General features: G+C 33.3%; 2 protein-coding genes across 3 annotated transcripts in view; one reads left to right on the top strand and one right to left on the bottom strand.

The window, feature by feature from the left end:
• The window catches only part of LOC106682820 (uncharacterized), an 11,569-nt gene extending 2,239 nt beyond the window's left edge, over positions 1–9,330 (bottom strand). Inside the window, exons 1-4 of the mRNA XM_014423886.2 lie at positions 9,175–9,330; positions 7,415–7,453; positions 6,875–6,913; positions 5,027–5,165 (exon numbers count right to left, since the gene is read on the bottom strand). Coding sequence (XP_014279372.1) covers positions 5,027–5,165; positions 6,875–6,913; positions 7,415–7,453; positions 9,175–9,253 — 296 coding nt within the window. The 5' untranslated portion in view covers positions 9,254–9,330. The remainder of the gene's footprint in view (positions 1–5,026; positions 5,166–6,874; positions 6,914–7,414; positions 7,454–9,174) is intronic.
• Positions 1–17,280, top strand: part of LOC106682819 (lachesin) — a 522,354-nt gene that overhangs the window by 323,714 nt on the left and 181,360 nt on the right. The window lies entirely within an intron of this gene.

The raw sequence follows: 17,280 nt of genomic DNA, 5'->3' as shown, positions 1-17,280 counted from the left end.
GACTAATGGTTTTACATAAAATTTGCTACCGAAAATTATTGCTTTTGTCTTTAATGGGTTCAAAGTGAGTTTTAGGTTTACTGACCAGGCAAATATTTCTCTTTCATGTTGATTTATTTTTTCTATGGATTCGTTAAAATTATCAGGACTCGATGACATATAAATGATAATATCATCGGCATACATGTGATATTTACATGATTTAAGTATCGATGAGATATCCGATACGTATAAGAGAAAGAGTAACGGTCCCAGGACTGAGCCTTGAGGAACTTCCGAAACGATTGGTAGAAATTCAGAGACGGATCCGTCACTATCTATCACTGCTTGAGTTCTATTTTTCAGATAAGATTCAAACCAGAGTGCTGCACTATGAGAAAATTTGAACTTGTTTCTTAAAATTTGCAATAAAATGGTATGGTCTACTAGGTCAAACGCTTTTTTAAAATCAAAAGATACCAAAATTGTTACTTGTCGTACAAGTAATCCATCCATCGCGAGCCTAATGTCCTCAGTCAACCTTAATAATGCAGTTTGAGTACTATGCCCTGATCGGAAGCCAGACTGTTATTTATCAAACAGACCATTAGAACTTAAGAACTGTACCGTTTGGTCATACACTTTGCGTTCGAGAACCTTGGACAAAGAACATAATTTTGCAATGGGTCTATAGTGTTCAACATTACTAGGATTTGAATTTTTAGGAAGAGGAGTAATCAAAACCGTTTTCCAAAGTGATGGAAAATATGAAGATTGTAAAGAAAAATCGAAAATGTTCAAGATAGTTGGAATTATTATAGCAATGATTATAATAATTACCAAAAAAAAACATTGTTTTAATTACAAAGATGCACTAGTTCATGGTTCTGACACTGGGAGATTTAATTGTTCAATATGAACGGCTCTCCGTTTCTTTGGCTTCTGGACACTTTCAATAGTAACAACATTGCCCTCCCGAATCATTATCACTCGAAATTGCCATTCGTAACGTTGCAACTCCGGTTCCAAGCCCTTCTCCATTTGAAATAACCTCAAATGGTCGCTGAGTGTGCTATGCAGCTGCTCTATGCTTTCCTTGCTTTTGGGTGTGCGGGCGTGTTGAGGTGACATACCACTTCCAGTGCTTTCATCTCTTCCCTAATGCTGGCATCATCGAATTCCTGCCTCCATCTGATGCAATGCGATCGAGAACAGCATAAAATTGGAACCAAGTCCGAAGCGCTACTAGTACAGCCTCCGATGATCTGTGTTTAACTAGATATGCCATTGCTGCCTTGCTGAACAAATCTATTACAGTTATCCACCTGCATCCTCTCCAAGTGAAGGAGTCAATCTCTAGATCGCTCAGTGCTTTGTCAGGGGTGGGAAGAAATCTCTTGCCTTGCCCTAGGTGGGTTTCTATCGTACTTGGTGTTGAGACAAACCTTACAGTTCACTACGGTTTCCTTTATCGTCCTTTTCATCTCCCACCAGGTATCTTTTACATAACGCCTGAAGAGTTTCGACTAGGAGAGTTTCAACTCCTTCAGTCGCTCGGCATCCTTTAACGTATCCACCACTTATCCCGTACTAGTATGTTCGACTTTTACTGGGCCGGATGTCCTTGTCTTCCATATGATCTGTCCCCACTTGTCGTTGACAATCTCATCAATTTCTGTCATGTCTGTTTATCTCTCATCTAGACTGGCCCTTTTCTCTTCTTTTCATTTCATTTTCGTTCATCCTCCGGTTCTGATGTCCATTCTCGCAGAAACTGCTGCATACTCCCGTACACCATTATAGCTCGTGCCATTCAGTTGGCGACTACATTTTCCTTCCCTGGTTTGTATACCATGTCCAAATTGTTTTGGCCCAACTGCTCTTTCCACCGCGTAACCCGTGCCGAGGACTCTTTTAATTTTCCAGCCCATTGCCTCTTCCCAACAATTCCCTCCCTCTGTACCTATTTTTGGTGTCAGTAAGCCGGTGGCCGCTCCCCCTCTTCCTAAGATAAAAAAGCTCCCAGGGTGTATTCGCTCGCGTCCGTCGTAATTGTAAATGTCTTCTGAGAATTCAGGGAATGTAAGCACAGGTTTCCTTTGCAGTTACTCCAAGCACCGCCGAATATTGTCTTCTATATCTGGTGTCACAGTGAATGTCCTTGCTTTCTTCAAAACGTTATTAAGAGGTAGCAGGTACTGAGCCATCTCTGGCACGAACCGACCGTAATAATTCAAGGTGCCTAACAGTCTTCGGACTTCTTTCACATCTCGCTGTACATAAAGCCTTTGTATTGCCTCCACTTTCTGAGCATCCGGTTTGACTCTCACTTTTGAAATAGTATGTCCTAAAAAATTGATCTGCTTCTGACCTAATAGTGATTTTCCTTTTGATAATTTTAATCCATATTGCCTGATTCTTTGAAATACATTGTCCAGATGATGCACGTCTTCGGTCTCCGATTTACTAAACACTAATAGGTCATCCATATAAATCTAGCACATGGACTCATCTATACGCCGTAGAAATTCACCCATAAGGTGCTGAAATGTAATAGGAGCATTTTTTAATCCGAACGGCATTCGTGTGAATTCATGTCCCCGCTTGAACGTGAATGCTGTCTTATGTCGATGTTTCGGGTGCATTTTTATCTGATGGTAAGCTTAAATCTAGTGTTCTAAATATGTTTGCACCTCCTAACCTGTTCAGAATGTCCTCGAATCGAGGTATTGGATATGTTTCATCTACTGTGTTCTCATTTATTTTCCTGTAACTAATGACAACCCTATACTTCTCCTTGCTATCCCCCGGCACATTCTTCATCTTCACTTCCCATGATGGGCAATTGTATTGGTATTGGTGATATGCTATCAATGATCATTCCCTGGTTTCTCAAACTATCCTGCTCATCCCTGATGTGTTGACGCAATGTCTGTGGGTACCGCCTTTCCTTCACATAAGTTACTCTCTCTTGTTTCAGCGGGATCTCGTGCACGGTTTTTCTAGTCGCACCCAGCTTCTCACCTTTGTTAAATAAAAATATCCGTATATTCCCGCACCATATCATGTATCCGATCTTCCGCTTGGTTTATGGCTCCAACTCGCACTATTTCTTCTCTGAAAATTTCTTAGCAGCTAAATTTCTTTTTCCCTATGCTAATGCTCCATTTACCCTATTTGTTCCTGACCCTCGCGCCTACCTATCCTAATAGATGATACTCAATAATGTCCTGGTAATCCCGGGCCATATTCCCTACTAAATGCACCTTTATTCTAGTCCCACTAGCTCCCATTCGCTCCACTTCATTTCTAACTCTCCCTCTACGCTTTATTGGCCACCGAGGGTGATCAATTGGCAATAACATACTTAGACACGGAGTGCTTTCCCTCTACAACTCAGTCTTTCCAAAGTCTATCAACTCACAAAGGTATTAGAGCTGCCAGTATCTACCAGGCAGCTCACTCGTCTTATTCTGATAATAGGCAGACTGCCATGTTTTCCTCTCAGGTTGTCACACACTGGTATGCGGTAGTCCCACTGTCGACACTCTCTTCAACTCTTCTACCATGTTCTTCTCCCTCCTACTGACCTTCTCCATTCGCTCCTTTGTCCACTGATATTCCCTGGTACTCTCCTTTTTTCTTTCGCTTCCGATGATTCTGACGATTCCGTTGATTCACTCGCAGAGCTAACTGCCCTTTTTGAACCACCCATTCTCCTCATCCTTTGGGCATTTACCTCCATTGACTCCGCCTGGTCCAATCTCTACCCGTAGGCACACAGAGACATTGTCTTGCAATGTGTCCCTCGTTTCCGCACTCAAAGCACTGAGTTCGGGGACACTGGGCCTCTAGGTGCCCAATTTTGCCGCATCTGTGACACTTACAGTCCTCTCGCCGGCTACTGCTTCTGTGCTTTCCTTGCCATGGTCTTCTGTCCCTATTCGGTGTTTTCTCTATACTACTGTCCTTTTACTCTTTTCTTATTAAAGACAGCTGAGTTATTGTGGCCGATTGTATGTAATCTTAATCCATCCTGGCTCTTCCAATTTCATTCGGGCTTCCTGTTCTCAGACACTTGTGCCTGATTAGCTCCTGTGTACACTCTCCGAAGAAGCGTGCTGTCGGCAATCCTCCCTTCTTTCCCAGCTCTTTTGCCAACTGAAACTTTAGTTCACTGAATAGGAATTGCATCAGACCATGTACCTGGATTGTCTCCATCATCTCCCTGAGTTTATCGGTGATTCTGTTGTACTGTTCCCGGAGTTCCGCGGCCTACTGCCCTTTCTCGGTTTCTTGGTCTCCCTTATCATCATAAATATGTGCTCTACATAGGCCCACAGTCCGCCTCCAAACGCCTTCTTCAATCTCGCCTTGATCACGGTCTCAGGGTGTCTCCTCATCAGCTTAAATTTGGTTGAGGATACTTCTTTTCACCATACATACGACTGCTGCCCTTAACACCTCATCATCCTCACTCTCGAGCAGGTTTTCGGCTGTCTTTGCATCTATTCAATCCATCAGTTGATCACTGCCTTTGAGGAAATTGCTTAACTCCCCTGTTTCCCTGGTAAACCTTTCAAAGTCGGAAGCTGCCTTTCTTAAGTCCTGGGCGGTTGCCGTGCGGACTTTGATCCATTCTAGCGTTGTTGCATAAGGTTGCGCTAAAGAGACTTCCGGTGATGGCTGAATCACTGCCGGTGGTGGGTTCCCTGCAGGGTTGTTGTCTGTTGCATGAGGTGGGTTGTTGAAGTTCAAACCCTCGATGTTTAGAACCGCCGCTCTCAATATTCCGTAACTCGCCATAATTCAGGGAGAAGAAAATTTTTCATTATTCAAAGGTTTCGGCACCAGTTACGTCATTGTGGGAGGAGACTTCAAAAGAAAAGAAAGGAGAGACATAGATAGAACAGCTCGCTCTGAAATTTCAATCAACACTGTTTGGCGACACGGGATTCATCCTCCTACATATATACATTGAATAGCTAATCGGTGCTAGGTCAGCTGACAGCCTGTAACTTATATATATATAATTAACAGGACTTACCCCGAAGTTGTAGCGGAATTGCAGCAATATCTTCCACCTCCACAGCATTTCAGCCAGGTCGCACAACACGTTGTTGTTGAACAGCATTTCTGACCATCCGGGCAGTATGTGACGGTTGGTGTGACGCTACATATTTGCTCTGCAAGAAATAACGGTTTGAAAATGTATATGTATTCACACAATTATATAAATACATACATGTGTTGATTAAAAGCCCCTCTTCATTTATAATTAACTACAAAAGATTAGCATCTTTCTACCATTTTTTAAATTTAATATTTAAGTTTATCATCTAATCAATACATGGTAAGCAATTTACTCGTGGTCACTCCTTCAAAGGTCTGTAATTCGGGTGTTACATATTCAATAGATGGTTCCGGCCCCCAGCCCAGACAGATCATGAAACATTCAGTCGTCACAAAACATTTCCTGTTTTATTAAAAAGTATATATAATATCTAAAAAACATTTAATTATTTGCCAATAAAGTTAAGTTAATACATGGAAGAAGTATAAAACCTTAATTAGGAATCTGGACAAACATTGGAACAAAGCTTCGTACCAGACAATTGCCATAAAAGCGGTGGAAGTCCAGTAAAATTACAAGTGAACCTAGAAGTAATTGTAAACTAATTTCTTTCTGTAAATTTTAATCTAAAACTATTTGCAAAATCTGATAGTAAAATACCACAATCTGTCTGTAGGCCTAATATGACAGATTTTTCAAAATAGCGAACCTTTTTTAATTTTATAGCTAATAATACCTAATGAATTTCAAAAAGCTTGAATATGTAGCTTAGAAAAATTGAAAGGATTAAACTTCGCGATTTTCGTTACAAAACAAGATGTCTATGAAAGTATATTTTATCTTTAATTTTAGTGTCCCTTAAAATTAAAAAAGTAATGTTACCGGAATATGGTGTCCAACGCCTGGTGTAGGGTAGTGGTTTATTTCATTTTGGTTTATGGTTTATTGGTTTATATCACGAAACCAATACATAACACGTGAAATGTATAATATATGTTTTTACTGAGTCTTCTCCCTTTGATTTCTCTTTGTTATTTGGTTTCTTTTAACCTAAAGTAACAATTTCACCCGTTAATAGCTTTGACGGGCATGTACTTAAATAATTTAAATTTTACATTATACAATAGGAACAATAAATGTTCTTGAGAAGTAGTTATAGATATATTATAGGTCAATACACCTAAGGTTTGATTTATTGTAAAAAAAAAAAAAAAAATGTAAAATTTTCTCTGATTTTTGATTCAATGCTAATTGCTGTTCAATTCAATGTTATTAACTTAAATAAAATTGTTTTTCAAAACTACAAAGCGTATGATAATTTAAAAAAAATAAATCTTTGTTTAATATTTGAGCCTTAATAAACATTCTTTTCAAATATTAAGGGGCAAATATTGTGATATATATCGGGAAAATATCACGAAAAATGCCAATCCTTGGAAAATAAACATCATAACCTAATTAATGGTACATTAAAAGTGCTTCAAATTGAGCCCTAATATAGCCCTTCATGTTCAATATTTTTCGAGATATATTTAGCACTGTATCCGCTAGCACGAATATTTTTTTCAAAGAAGTTATATTATGATTAATGAATTAACACATCTAATATAATATTAGATTAGAAATATAATTAATATTAGATATTCCTATTTTTGAACGAGCCATAATAATTACAGCGCAGTTTATAATTTATTACTAAGCGATTTTGGTATTTTGCTGCATTAATTGGAAATGAGTCGTTGGTTGAAAAGTTTCGATATATCAGGAACTTAATGACGATTATTACATTTATAATAATAATGAAGGATGAACAGTACTTACTGCCTAGATCTGTCCCATTCAATAGCCTGCTCTGCCCACCTGTAACGAAAATATGTTTCATTGGTATTTCATTATATATTATTTTGAAGTATGGTTGTGTTTAAAATTTTCAATACTTTAATTTCTTAACAAAAGGTAACGTTTTTAACTTGAGATCCGGATCCTGAAATCGGATTGACTCACTGGAATCAGAAAATATTCCAGAAACAATTGATTAATTCTACTTATTTTTTAAACAACCAATCATTAGATTTTTGAAACATTTATATTTTTCTAGCACTGCTGTGTAGGCTAATGGGATGTTACACTCAGTGGACTTCACTAGTGTAGGAAAATTAAAAGAATGGATATTGTTTCTTCAAGAGATGATAACTAAGATTATAAAACATATGATGGGCTTTTTACGCCAACTATTTTTGTTCTTAAAAAAATGGTTATTAAATGATATAACTAATAATAACAATATAACTAAGAATATATTAATTTGCCTATAAATCGTATTTGAACATAACTTAGTGTAGGTATAATGAAATCACTTACTTTCATTGACTGTTACAGCGTAAGCTAAAACTGCTTTGCCTAAACAAAGAATTATTGTTAATGGTTATATAATAAAATGAGAGTTAGGAATAATAAAATATAATTAAACGATTGGGAGGAATATTTTATTATATTATAATAATAAATTAAAGTTATATGTATAGGGGTTCCTGTCCTATCATCTTTGTGATGCCATGCATAGTTTCCATACACGAATGCTTTATTTTAATAATAGTTACATGTGTATTAGTGTTTCGCTGTTTCCCTACGTTGGACTTGAAAAATCACTAGCTTATTGTAAAATCTTTTAGTTTTTACGTTTTGTGCCAAATTAGATTGCTTGCTTGCTTTAGGTCAAAGATATTCTTGTGTGAACATGAATCAACTAAGAATAATAATCCGATTACGTGTTGCCTCCTCGTTATGCACGCATATTCTCCATATTAGACCTGTGCCTCCTACTTATCATCACGTGGTATATTTTATTCAGAGTGAAACTTTCTTTTGTCAATTCTGTAGTGACGAAATCTAGTCCTTAACTGCTGCAATACTAACCTCTCTATTACTTCGTTATTAAATTCTGGCAGCTGTCGCTAGTAGGCTTACAGGTATTTTTATTATTTTTTCTTGAATATTAACATCATTTAGTAAAATCACACTGCAATACTAAATACTGATTTCAAAATTCGGTATTATTTAAATGATTATAGAAAATTCTTTAGTTTAGAAAGTGAGTTAGAAACTGGATTTCATAGTTGTCTTATCGCTTGATGACTCGTTTGCTGCCATGTTTGATTGGCTATTAAATATACAATGAACATAAATTCTCATTGAACTTTGTATCACCTCCTTGGAATTGTAGGTGTGATAAACGTCAGGTATTTTAGGCGATTAAAAAAAAAGAAAAAAGAGAGAGAAACGCTTTCTCTTATAATATAATTTTGATATAAATATATTTTTTATTCATATTTATATTAGACAATAAAACGATTTCGATGTATACAATTTACTTTTAAAAAAAATACTTTTTAATTATCTAATATATGAAAATGAATGTTTGTTTGTTAGTGCTTTATGCACTACCATTCTGTTCATTCGATTGTGATAGGATTTTTTGCTGAATGTTCAGGATTTTTCCGGAAATAATGCAGGTCGGCCCGTTTTTACGGTAAAAAAATATATTAACAAAATTAAGCATCTTTGGCGCAAGATCAAAAAGAATCAAAAAGTTTTATGTTACTGTGATCATTTCTCATCACTTCAGGTTTATATTAATTGAAATCAACGTTTCATTAGTTGTCAATTAATGTATATACATGCTCAAATATAGCAATAGAGAAACGTTGCCAGGTCTGCTAGTTATATATTTTTTATCTCCATTTTAATTTTAATTCTTATCTACATGAGTTATTGTAAAAGTTATTTATTTCATGTATCGTTACTTATTTTATTGCTTAATATATACGTATCCGTTTTAAAATTTAAATGCTCTCTCTTAAGTTCTTATACTATTTCGAAAGTTAAAATTAAACATTTTTAAATTGTAAAAGTTTAAACTTTTCGATAAAATCTAAAATTTTAATAATTTAGTAAGAGAAAAAGTTTTATTTTTTAAAAATAAAAAACACTTCTGTTCATGCAATGTGCAAGCCGGCGCAAGCTGAAAAATCAATCATTGATTCTTTATTACAATCGTTAGTAATAGTATTTACGAAAATCAATACAAATAAGTATAAATGTAGCTTTACTTCTATACTTACTGGTCTTATCTTCTGTTTTTTCTGCAATCACACATGAAATAGTGCTGAGGAAACCGATTAAAAAAAGTACTCGGGACATGTTTTCGTCTAAGCAAAAGCTCCAACAGTACTGACTATCTGTCCCCCTTATCAGATAAGTAGTTTTCTCGTAGCAATTCACACGTTGATAAAATGTTTTTAAGCTCTCGTGAACAATATTCCTAGTATTTTTCTTGCCTCATCAGTGTTAGCTGTTATACTGACTCATATTTTTTATTGGAATATAGTATAAAATTAAAATGTCTATAACTATTTAAAGATAAATAAACAATTAATGTACGGAGAGGTTTTACTCACATATTTATGAACGAAATTGAACTTTTATTGTCTTAATCATAACATTTTCAGCTGGCCAAAGTTTTATTGTACCATTATTATATTATGTATTTTTTTAAAAAGATATATCTTATATGTTAAAAAAATTATATTTGGAGTTAATTTAAAAAAGTTTTAATTTTCAGATCCTTTACATAAACAAATGTGGTATTCCAGTCAATATGTATCAGTCATAATAAAATTTCTTTATTTTTAATCATCGCATAATATTTTTAATTTCAAAAATTATTTTGAATAATCTGGATTTTATTTAAAGAAGCTTCAGATATTTTGGAGAATGGAGCAATTCAGTTCAGTTCTTTTTTCCAAACGGTTCAGAAACGTTTCACCAAGTAAGTGTGGAATATCTTTGAACTTTTCATATATATTTAAATAATAAATATCATTAGCAATATTGTATCAATAATTTGATCAGGGACTTTGAGATCGGTGTTTGATTTACATATGCCATAAATATAATTAAATATTTATGTTTTAAAAAAGATTTTTTCTCAATACATCAGGTATACTGACTATCGGATTTTTTAGTAAAAGCCTACACCTTGAAATGTTTAGTGGCTTTGCTGAACATATCCATTGAATATTTCCTAAAATATTATTCCACTTTGGTTATATTACTATTTTAGATTTATTTTTTTTTTTATGTAAAGTGTAACTGAAAATTAATATTTATTGCCAAAACCCAATTGGTTTAAATATTACGAATCGTATCTATGTGAACTTTTTTCACTTTACAACTTGTAAAATTCAAACGACTGAGTGAATGAATTTATGAAATAGCAAGAATCCTTTTTAATTATTATTTTATTTAGTCGAGCTGTAGGTAATTTTCTATTATTCAAATGTATTAATTCATATATTTTTGTATTGCAACTATTTTTGGTTGAAAAATATATACTTATAAGTTCTCATATATAAATGAAATATTTTATATATATTTTTTTTTATTTTACCTAAAATTCTAATATTTGTTGAGAAAAAAAAATCTCAAGATAAATGTTATAAAGCCATTAAATTAGAATATAAGACAGCATCTGTTTTTTACCCAAAGCTCAAAAACTTTTAATGTAAGAAAAAAACATTAAATTACATTAAACGTTGGAATCACTAGCCCATAAAATGATTCATAGCTTTAATTTTTATGTATGATTACAGTAACTTAAGAAATCTTTACGTCTGAGGTTAAATAACTAAAGCTTTGGTTTATCATATGTGTATATTAGAAATAAAAGCTTATTACAGAAGCTACGAATTACCTATTACTATGTATATAATTGTACAATTCTTATATAAATAAATTTACATACTTATATGAATATATAAACTTATTACTAGATTTCTAACTGTTTTAACTTAATGTTTTTTGATACAAAGTTGTATTTGTGTTTAATTCTCCGAGTTCATTAAATCATATCATAAATATAGTATCTAGGTAATTTGCCTATTAATTAATTGATTATATATCTATATTTACCTCTGTAAAATATTTATTATATTATGATTTAATGAACTCAGGTGATTAAACACAAATGCAACTGTCTATCCAAAACCATTAACTTACAACAGTTAGGAATCTAGTATTGTTATAATATTTTTAGCATTAAGTAGTTTTTGATTTTTATTACTAACAGCATCATAGCTGTTAGTAATAAAAATTACTATATATACTAACATGATTCCAACCAAATTTCTTCCTTCCACAACTGCCGGTTCGTACAGAAACAGAACCTCCTTTCTGAGTGCTGTGGTTGACACCCTGCATGGGCTGTAGTGGTATATGGTTATATGTATAGTTTAAAGTACGCATATTGAAAGGTGAGACTCCAAGTAAAAATTTACTCCTTATTCTTTTACTATAGAAAAAATTAGTTCTTACAACGACATCAGATATATCGATATCATCGTACTGATGATGTTTTATTGAATTGCCGGAATTAAAATCGGTATATAATTAATAAAAGAGTGTAAATAATGCATTAGTTGGAGGTTTTCATGGAATTGGTAATAAGATTGAAAGATAATTAACATGAAGTTAAAACCAACTGAATGCAAGAATGATGGAGTAAAAGAAGTAAAATGCGTAGTGGCAAACAATGAGAAAGCATGGAAAGATTGAACAACAGTAAGTCTTCGCCAAACTGGACGATTAAAATTAAAAAGACTGCTTCATTAAATGAAGGAAGAATCTGATACAAATTTCTCGGAAAACGTTGATCTGTTTTGAAAAAAGCTGTTTCTTCGAAATTTAAAAAATAGAAATGGCGACTTAGTAACTGATACCACTGGCATTTTAGAAATGTGAGAACGGCTGTTGGTTCGGTCTTTACAGGTCAAACAATAAAACAAATACAACTACTGAACAGAGTAAAACAAGATATTGACAAAGATTTGGATATAACATGGAAACAAGGAGTTGAATTCCCTGTAGAGAGAATGAAGATCGGGAAATCAGGGCGAATAACACCCATCCATAATTCGAGAAAGAATATTCGAAGTGGTATAGTGAAATTATTTCAGAATCTTATCCAAAGTATATATGTGGCAAAGAAAATCGCTGAAGGTCAGAAATACAACAATGTGAAGTAATGAAGAAAATCACATGGTTGTACAATCATTACAGAGAAATATGTCCCTTACAAGTTGGATATGAAATGTATCCTATTTTCGAAAAGAAGGTAAAACCATTATTTGTAGAATATCTTGAAGCCACAGGATCCACTGCGGCACAAGATTCGGAACGACGCCATTTGAGAAGAACTATTTCAACATTAAATAAAAGTGACCATGCAGAAGAGGCTGTTGGGATGGTTTGTACAATTTGTCCCCCTGAAGGAAACCTGACCGAAGCCGCTAAAAATGGATCAGGTGTATTTACCAAACACATACCCTCAAAAGTGATTTTTGTGGCTGTTCTCAGTTTTTGAGAGAATCAAAATGTTAGGGGAAAAAAGTTCTTGAGTAGGTAAATATCATTTATAGTCTGGAACACGGAGACTTCTTTCCTTTTTAAAAATATAATTGAGATATTATCACAGTTTCTTGTTTAAAATTTAAACTTGTGAAAAAGAAAAAGCGGACTATTTCTAGGTTCATCTTAGCTTCACCTTCATTTTGTAAACAGAAGAGTGACGTGTTGTAAGGAGAAAGATGACGTATCCTTACGTCTAAAATAAGTCATTAATAACACGTATCAAAGGTGTGTAACTATTATATGTGCTGTTTTTGATTTGTAAACACTTACCTATCGAACTTAAAATCAGTTTTATAAATAGAATTTTGGTGTTCATAACTTGAATTCGATAATACAACCTGAGATACGCATTTTATTGTCGTCCTGTTAAGTGATTATTGAAGAATTTAGTAAAGTGAAAAAAATGAGTTGGTCTTTAATATTAATCTTCTTATAAAAATTTTAACTATTGTTAAAGTTTTAATTATTATTAATGAAATGAAGAAGATCGACTGTATTATTTTCTCTTTCCAGAAGAACAAGCGGTCTCTCCCTAAAGTCTATAGGGTAGCAGGGTGGGAGAGCAGATCTACCTGCCGGTACTCCACCACTCTGCTCACCGCTGCCATAAGGAAATAAAGCTGGTTAGAATCAAGTTTTACAGACTTAATAACCGGCTAACATCTCCTAATTTTTCTGTCTGCCTTAAATCAATGATATACAAAAAATATTCTCAACATAGCACGCATAACAGCGAAGAATCTTCAACAGTTTCATGGCAGTATACCTAGATATATTGCAGAACATACTACTTTATAAAGAGCGAAAACTTTACAATTTACATCCGTACGACACTGGGACTGTCAACAGTGACGGTATTCATCTCACGGAGGCACATCAGATTTTTTGATAGTCTCCAATGCCGCACTTACCTACTTTTTCAGACATTAACACCAACAGGATGCCCACAAAGCCGGTACATCTAGGTTCCATTTAGTGCACATTATAATTCTTTGGCTTACCTAGAGATTAAACTAGACCGTCATCTCTCTGTACATATATTCAATAAAGTGAGACAAATTCAATGAAAGTCAATGAAGAAAATTAAACCATAAAATCTTTACAAATTCTTTGAACTATCGAAGGTGCCAGAGTCTATAAGACGGAGGCGCATCAAATTTTTGGATGCCTTTCAAACTTCTATCAACCCTTTATTCAGTACTCTAACGCCAGCAACAGCTCTAACTCGATGGCAACAATGCATCTAGCAAGAAGCTCAAAATAATGTTGCGAAGCGACAAAAAAATAAATAACATTGAACATTTTATTAGTATTTTTTAAAATATTTCATGGTATATTTCTATAAGTAGAGGTTATGAAAAAAAAATAATAATATGAAAAATCTGTAAACCTGTGATTTTCATGAAGGTTCAAACTCAAAAGATACACTATTAAAAAAAATTGGTTTTATGTAATTTATTTTGGGCATGTTTTATTGCAATGCCTTTATTAGAGATCTGAAATCATATATCACAAAATCTGATTTTTATTATAGAATTCCATAATTACTGCTATGTTATCAAGGTATAGAGGTTACCAATAAATCAAAATAAACATTTTTTTAATTATTTATTTGTAATGTCTCATTTTAGTTATCCGTTCTATAAAAGTTAAAACTATTGATGACAAGATGCGTTGATTAATAATTAGAGCTTAAGATCGCAGGAACTCGTCTGAAAAGAAAAAAAAATATTAATGCATTTTATTTAAACTATTATAATTTTTAAAGACTATTTCATATCGAAATTTAAACATATTTTGTTAGTGGACTTATTGTTAACAGCGCCACATCTGATTATCATATTACATTTCGTAAAGTATCTTTTAACAAAAAGGATTATTAAATTAAGAGCTAATTGAATCAATAATTATATTTATAGTACATAGGCAAAAGAATGCATTTTTATAATATTTTCGAATTCAATCATGGAAACCGAAAACTGGACATAATTTCAATACCAATCATCAACAATATTACACCACGCTATTTGGCGCTATCTCTAAAATGCTATGATGGACAGTCGTTGTATTAATCATAAGGTATTATACTGAGTATTCTAGGGTAAAAGTTCATCCCCTAATCACTAAAATTTTCAGGAATTTGGTTTAATTTTTGCTGGATCATAATAGTAATATAAAATCTTTGTTTTCAGAAACTTGTCAACTCTTGATTTATATCAAGATGGGATATTTTGTTACAGAAGCTGTTACTAATTCTGATTTTATTGTGATTTCATATTAAGAAACTTTCTGATATGATGTTTTCATCGTAAAAAATCGCAGTGCTTTAAGGTTCTAAAATGTGTGTACAAAGTGTGTGAGAAATAAAAAAAAAATCTTTTCGGAATTTCGTTTTCCCTGAGATTCCATCTTTATAAGACTTGTTTTCTCTGGCGTCTACGAAGACTAAAAATGATTCAATAATGTAGATATTTCAATAGACCAATATCTCAAGTAAGATGAAATATCATTACTGGAAAGGAAATTCCTAAACAATCTTGTGCTGTAGATTTGTTCCATTTTCTGCCCCATTTATACGCAAATCGAAACTGTTTGTGGTTTTGAACATTTATACCTTTGAGAACAATTGGATAAAAAAAGTGAGAATATGAATTAGTCTTAAAGCTGACTTATTATCAAAATTGGTAAAAAAAAATACATCTTATTTCCTGAGTTATGTGCGTTGGGGTAGAACTGGAAATAAAAAAATTAACAGAAAACTCAAAAGATAGAATCTGTTATGGACCGCAAAAATTAAATCAAAATTTCAAAAAATGTATAGGTTTTTGGGTAGGGTGAACATTAGAGTATACTGTATGTATACTTGTTGTTGTTGTTGTATTCTGGTACACTCTGTATAAAATATACATTGACAAAAACTTCCATAAACGATCATGAACATAAGGTATTATAAGGAATTGTTGCTTCGGAATATAGTTTCCAGTTACATTTATATTTGCTAATAAATATATGTAGCAGCCTGGTGTTATAACTTTTATAATTTTTGGTTTTATAAAAATCTTTAAAGAATAAAAAAAATAATATAATTAAAATAAGTGATAACAACATTAGCAATGGTTCAATTTAACCATCATTTAATTACTTACCCAAATTTAGATGTGTTTGATGTGGTACAGCAATACCTTCCCCCTCCACAGCAGTAGCGGCTGTTAGGGCAGCAAGTGGTTGTAGAACAGCAATGGAAGCCGTCTTGACAGATGGTGGTAGCACTGCACCGTTGAACTGAAATAGTGTGGAAAAATTAAATATTAACAGGTGTGTTTTAAAGACTCCAATTTATGTCAAATAATCACAACTAAGGCAACCTTATTTTAAAGTATTGATACATCAATTAAGCCTAGAGCATGAAAATTCAGATTCACTAATCCCAATTAAGAAGGCATAGTTGAATAATAGATTATAATTATTTCAGAATACTAAGTTATTATCATGACTGCCTTGATGAATGAAAAATAAAAAAACAACAAGTATAAGAGTGTGAACTGAAGGTTTTTAATTTTTAAAACTACCTGTAAACTTCTATTGTCCTCAGTTAAAAAGTATACTTATAAATATCAGAAAGTAACTGTCTTACCACCCAAGTTCTCCTCTGCAGCCAGCACAAAGGTTGCGAGGCAAAGTAGAGCAACAACAATTATAGCACGAGACATTTCGGTAGGTATGATATTCTCTATGTGTTTGAAAGCCTTATATATGTATCCAAAATGGTCCACTCGAGATTTTTTCTTCTAATCTTCAATATTATCACTAATGAACGTAGGCATCGTTGATGTTTAATTGATATTTCGTGTAATATTAAATTAATCAACTCTTACTGTTATTATCTGAAGAGGAGTGATTCAGAGAAAACGCAATAACGCATATCTCTATTTAAGCAGTTATTAACGCTGTATTCTTGGAATTACGTAGATTTATACTGAAGTTTGAGAGATGCAGATAGGTTGTTGAAAAATACATGAAAACACATTCAAAATTATAATAATTTTTTAAATAAATATTCGTAAAATAATTGTGATAGTTAACACAAACTGAGATAACAAGGCTAACAAAAACTAATCAATGAGACGATTTGCGGACCGCCTCATTGATTAGTTCAATAATTGTAAAATATACTCTGTTTCTCAAATAGTATTATTTTTATATTTGTCTTCCATAAAAAATATACCTACAAAGCATAATTATATTATAAGTAAATAATGCACTATAATTAATTCGTCATTTATAAAAATAAATGTCTACTTTCTTTTGCCTATATATGGAATAGGTAAGTGGAAGTTAACAATTATTAGTTAGGAAAAGTATTGAGGGCCTCTGAGTCAAAATAACCAAAACTCAAAACATGGTGTGTGTAAACTGCCTAGCTCAAAAATGAAAAGTCATGTGAAACTTAAAATATATATTTAAGGTGGGTATGTATTCTGAGGCGTGACAGCAACTATTTTGCTAAAATTGACTAACCGGAACTGCCATTTTATAAAATAGATTTTTCCATTTTTATTTTTCTCCAAAATGAAATAACCAGTTCTCATGGTTAGCAATACTTAATATGCAGAATATTAAAGAATTTGTAATTTTGCGGGAAGAATTAGAGTGAGGGAAGGAGGGAGGGAAGGAGGGAGGGAGGGAGAGAGAGAGAGAGAGAGAGAGAGAGAGAGAGTGAGTGAGAGAGAGAGAGAGAGAGAGAGAGCAATGGGCGAGAC

This window comes from Halyomorpha halys, unplaced genomic scaffold, assembly GCF_000696795.3.
Source record: "Halyomorpha halys isolate HHAL.00 unplaced genomic scaffold, Hhal_1.1 Scaffold445.1, whole genome shotgun sequence".
NCBI classification, from domain to species: Eukaryota; Metazoa; Arthropoda; class Insecta; order Hemiptera; family Pentatomidae; genus Halyomorpha; species Halyomorpha halys.
This window is presented reverse-complemented; position numbering and strand designations above follow the sequence as displayed.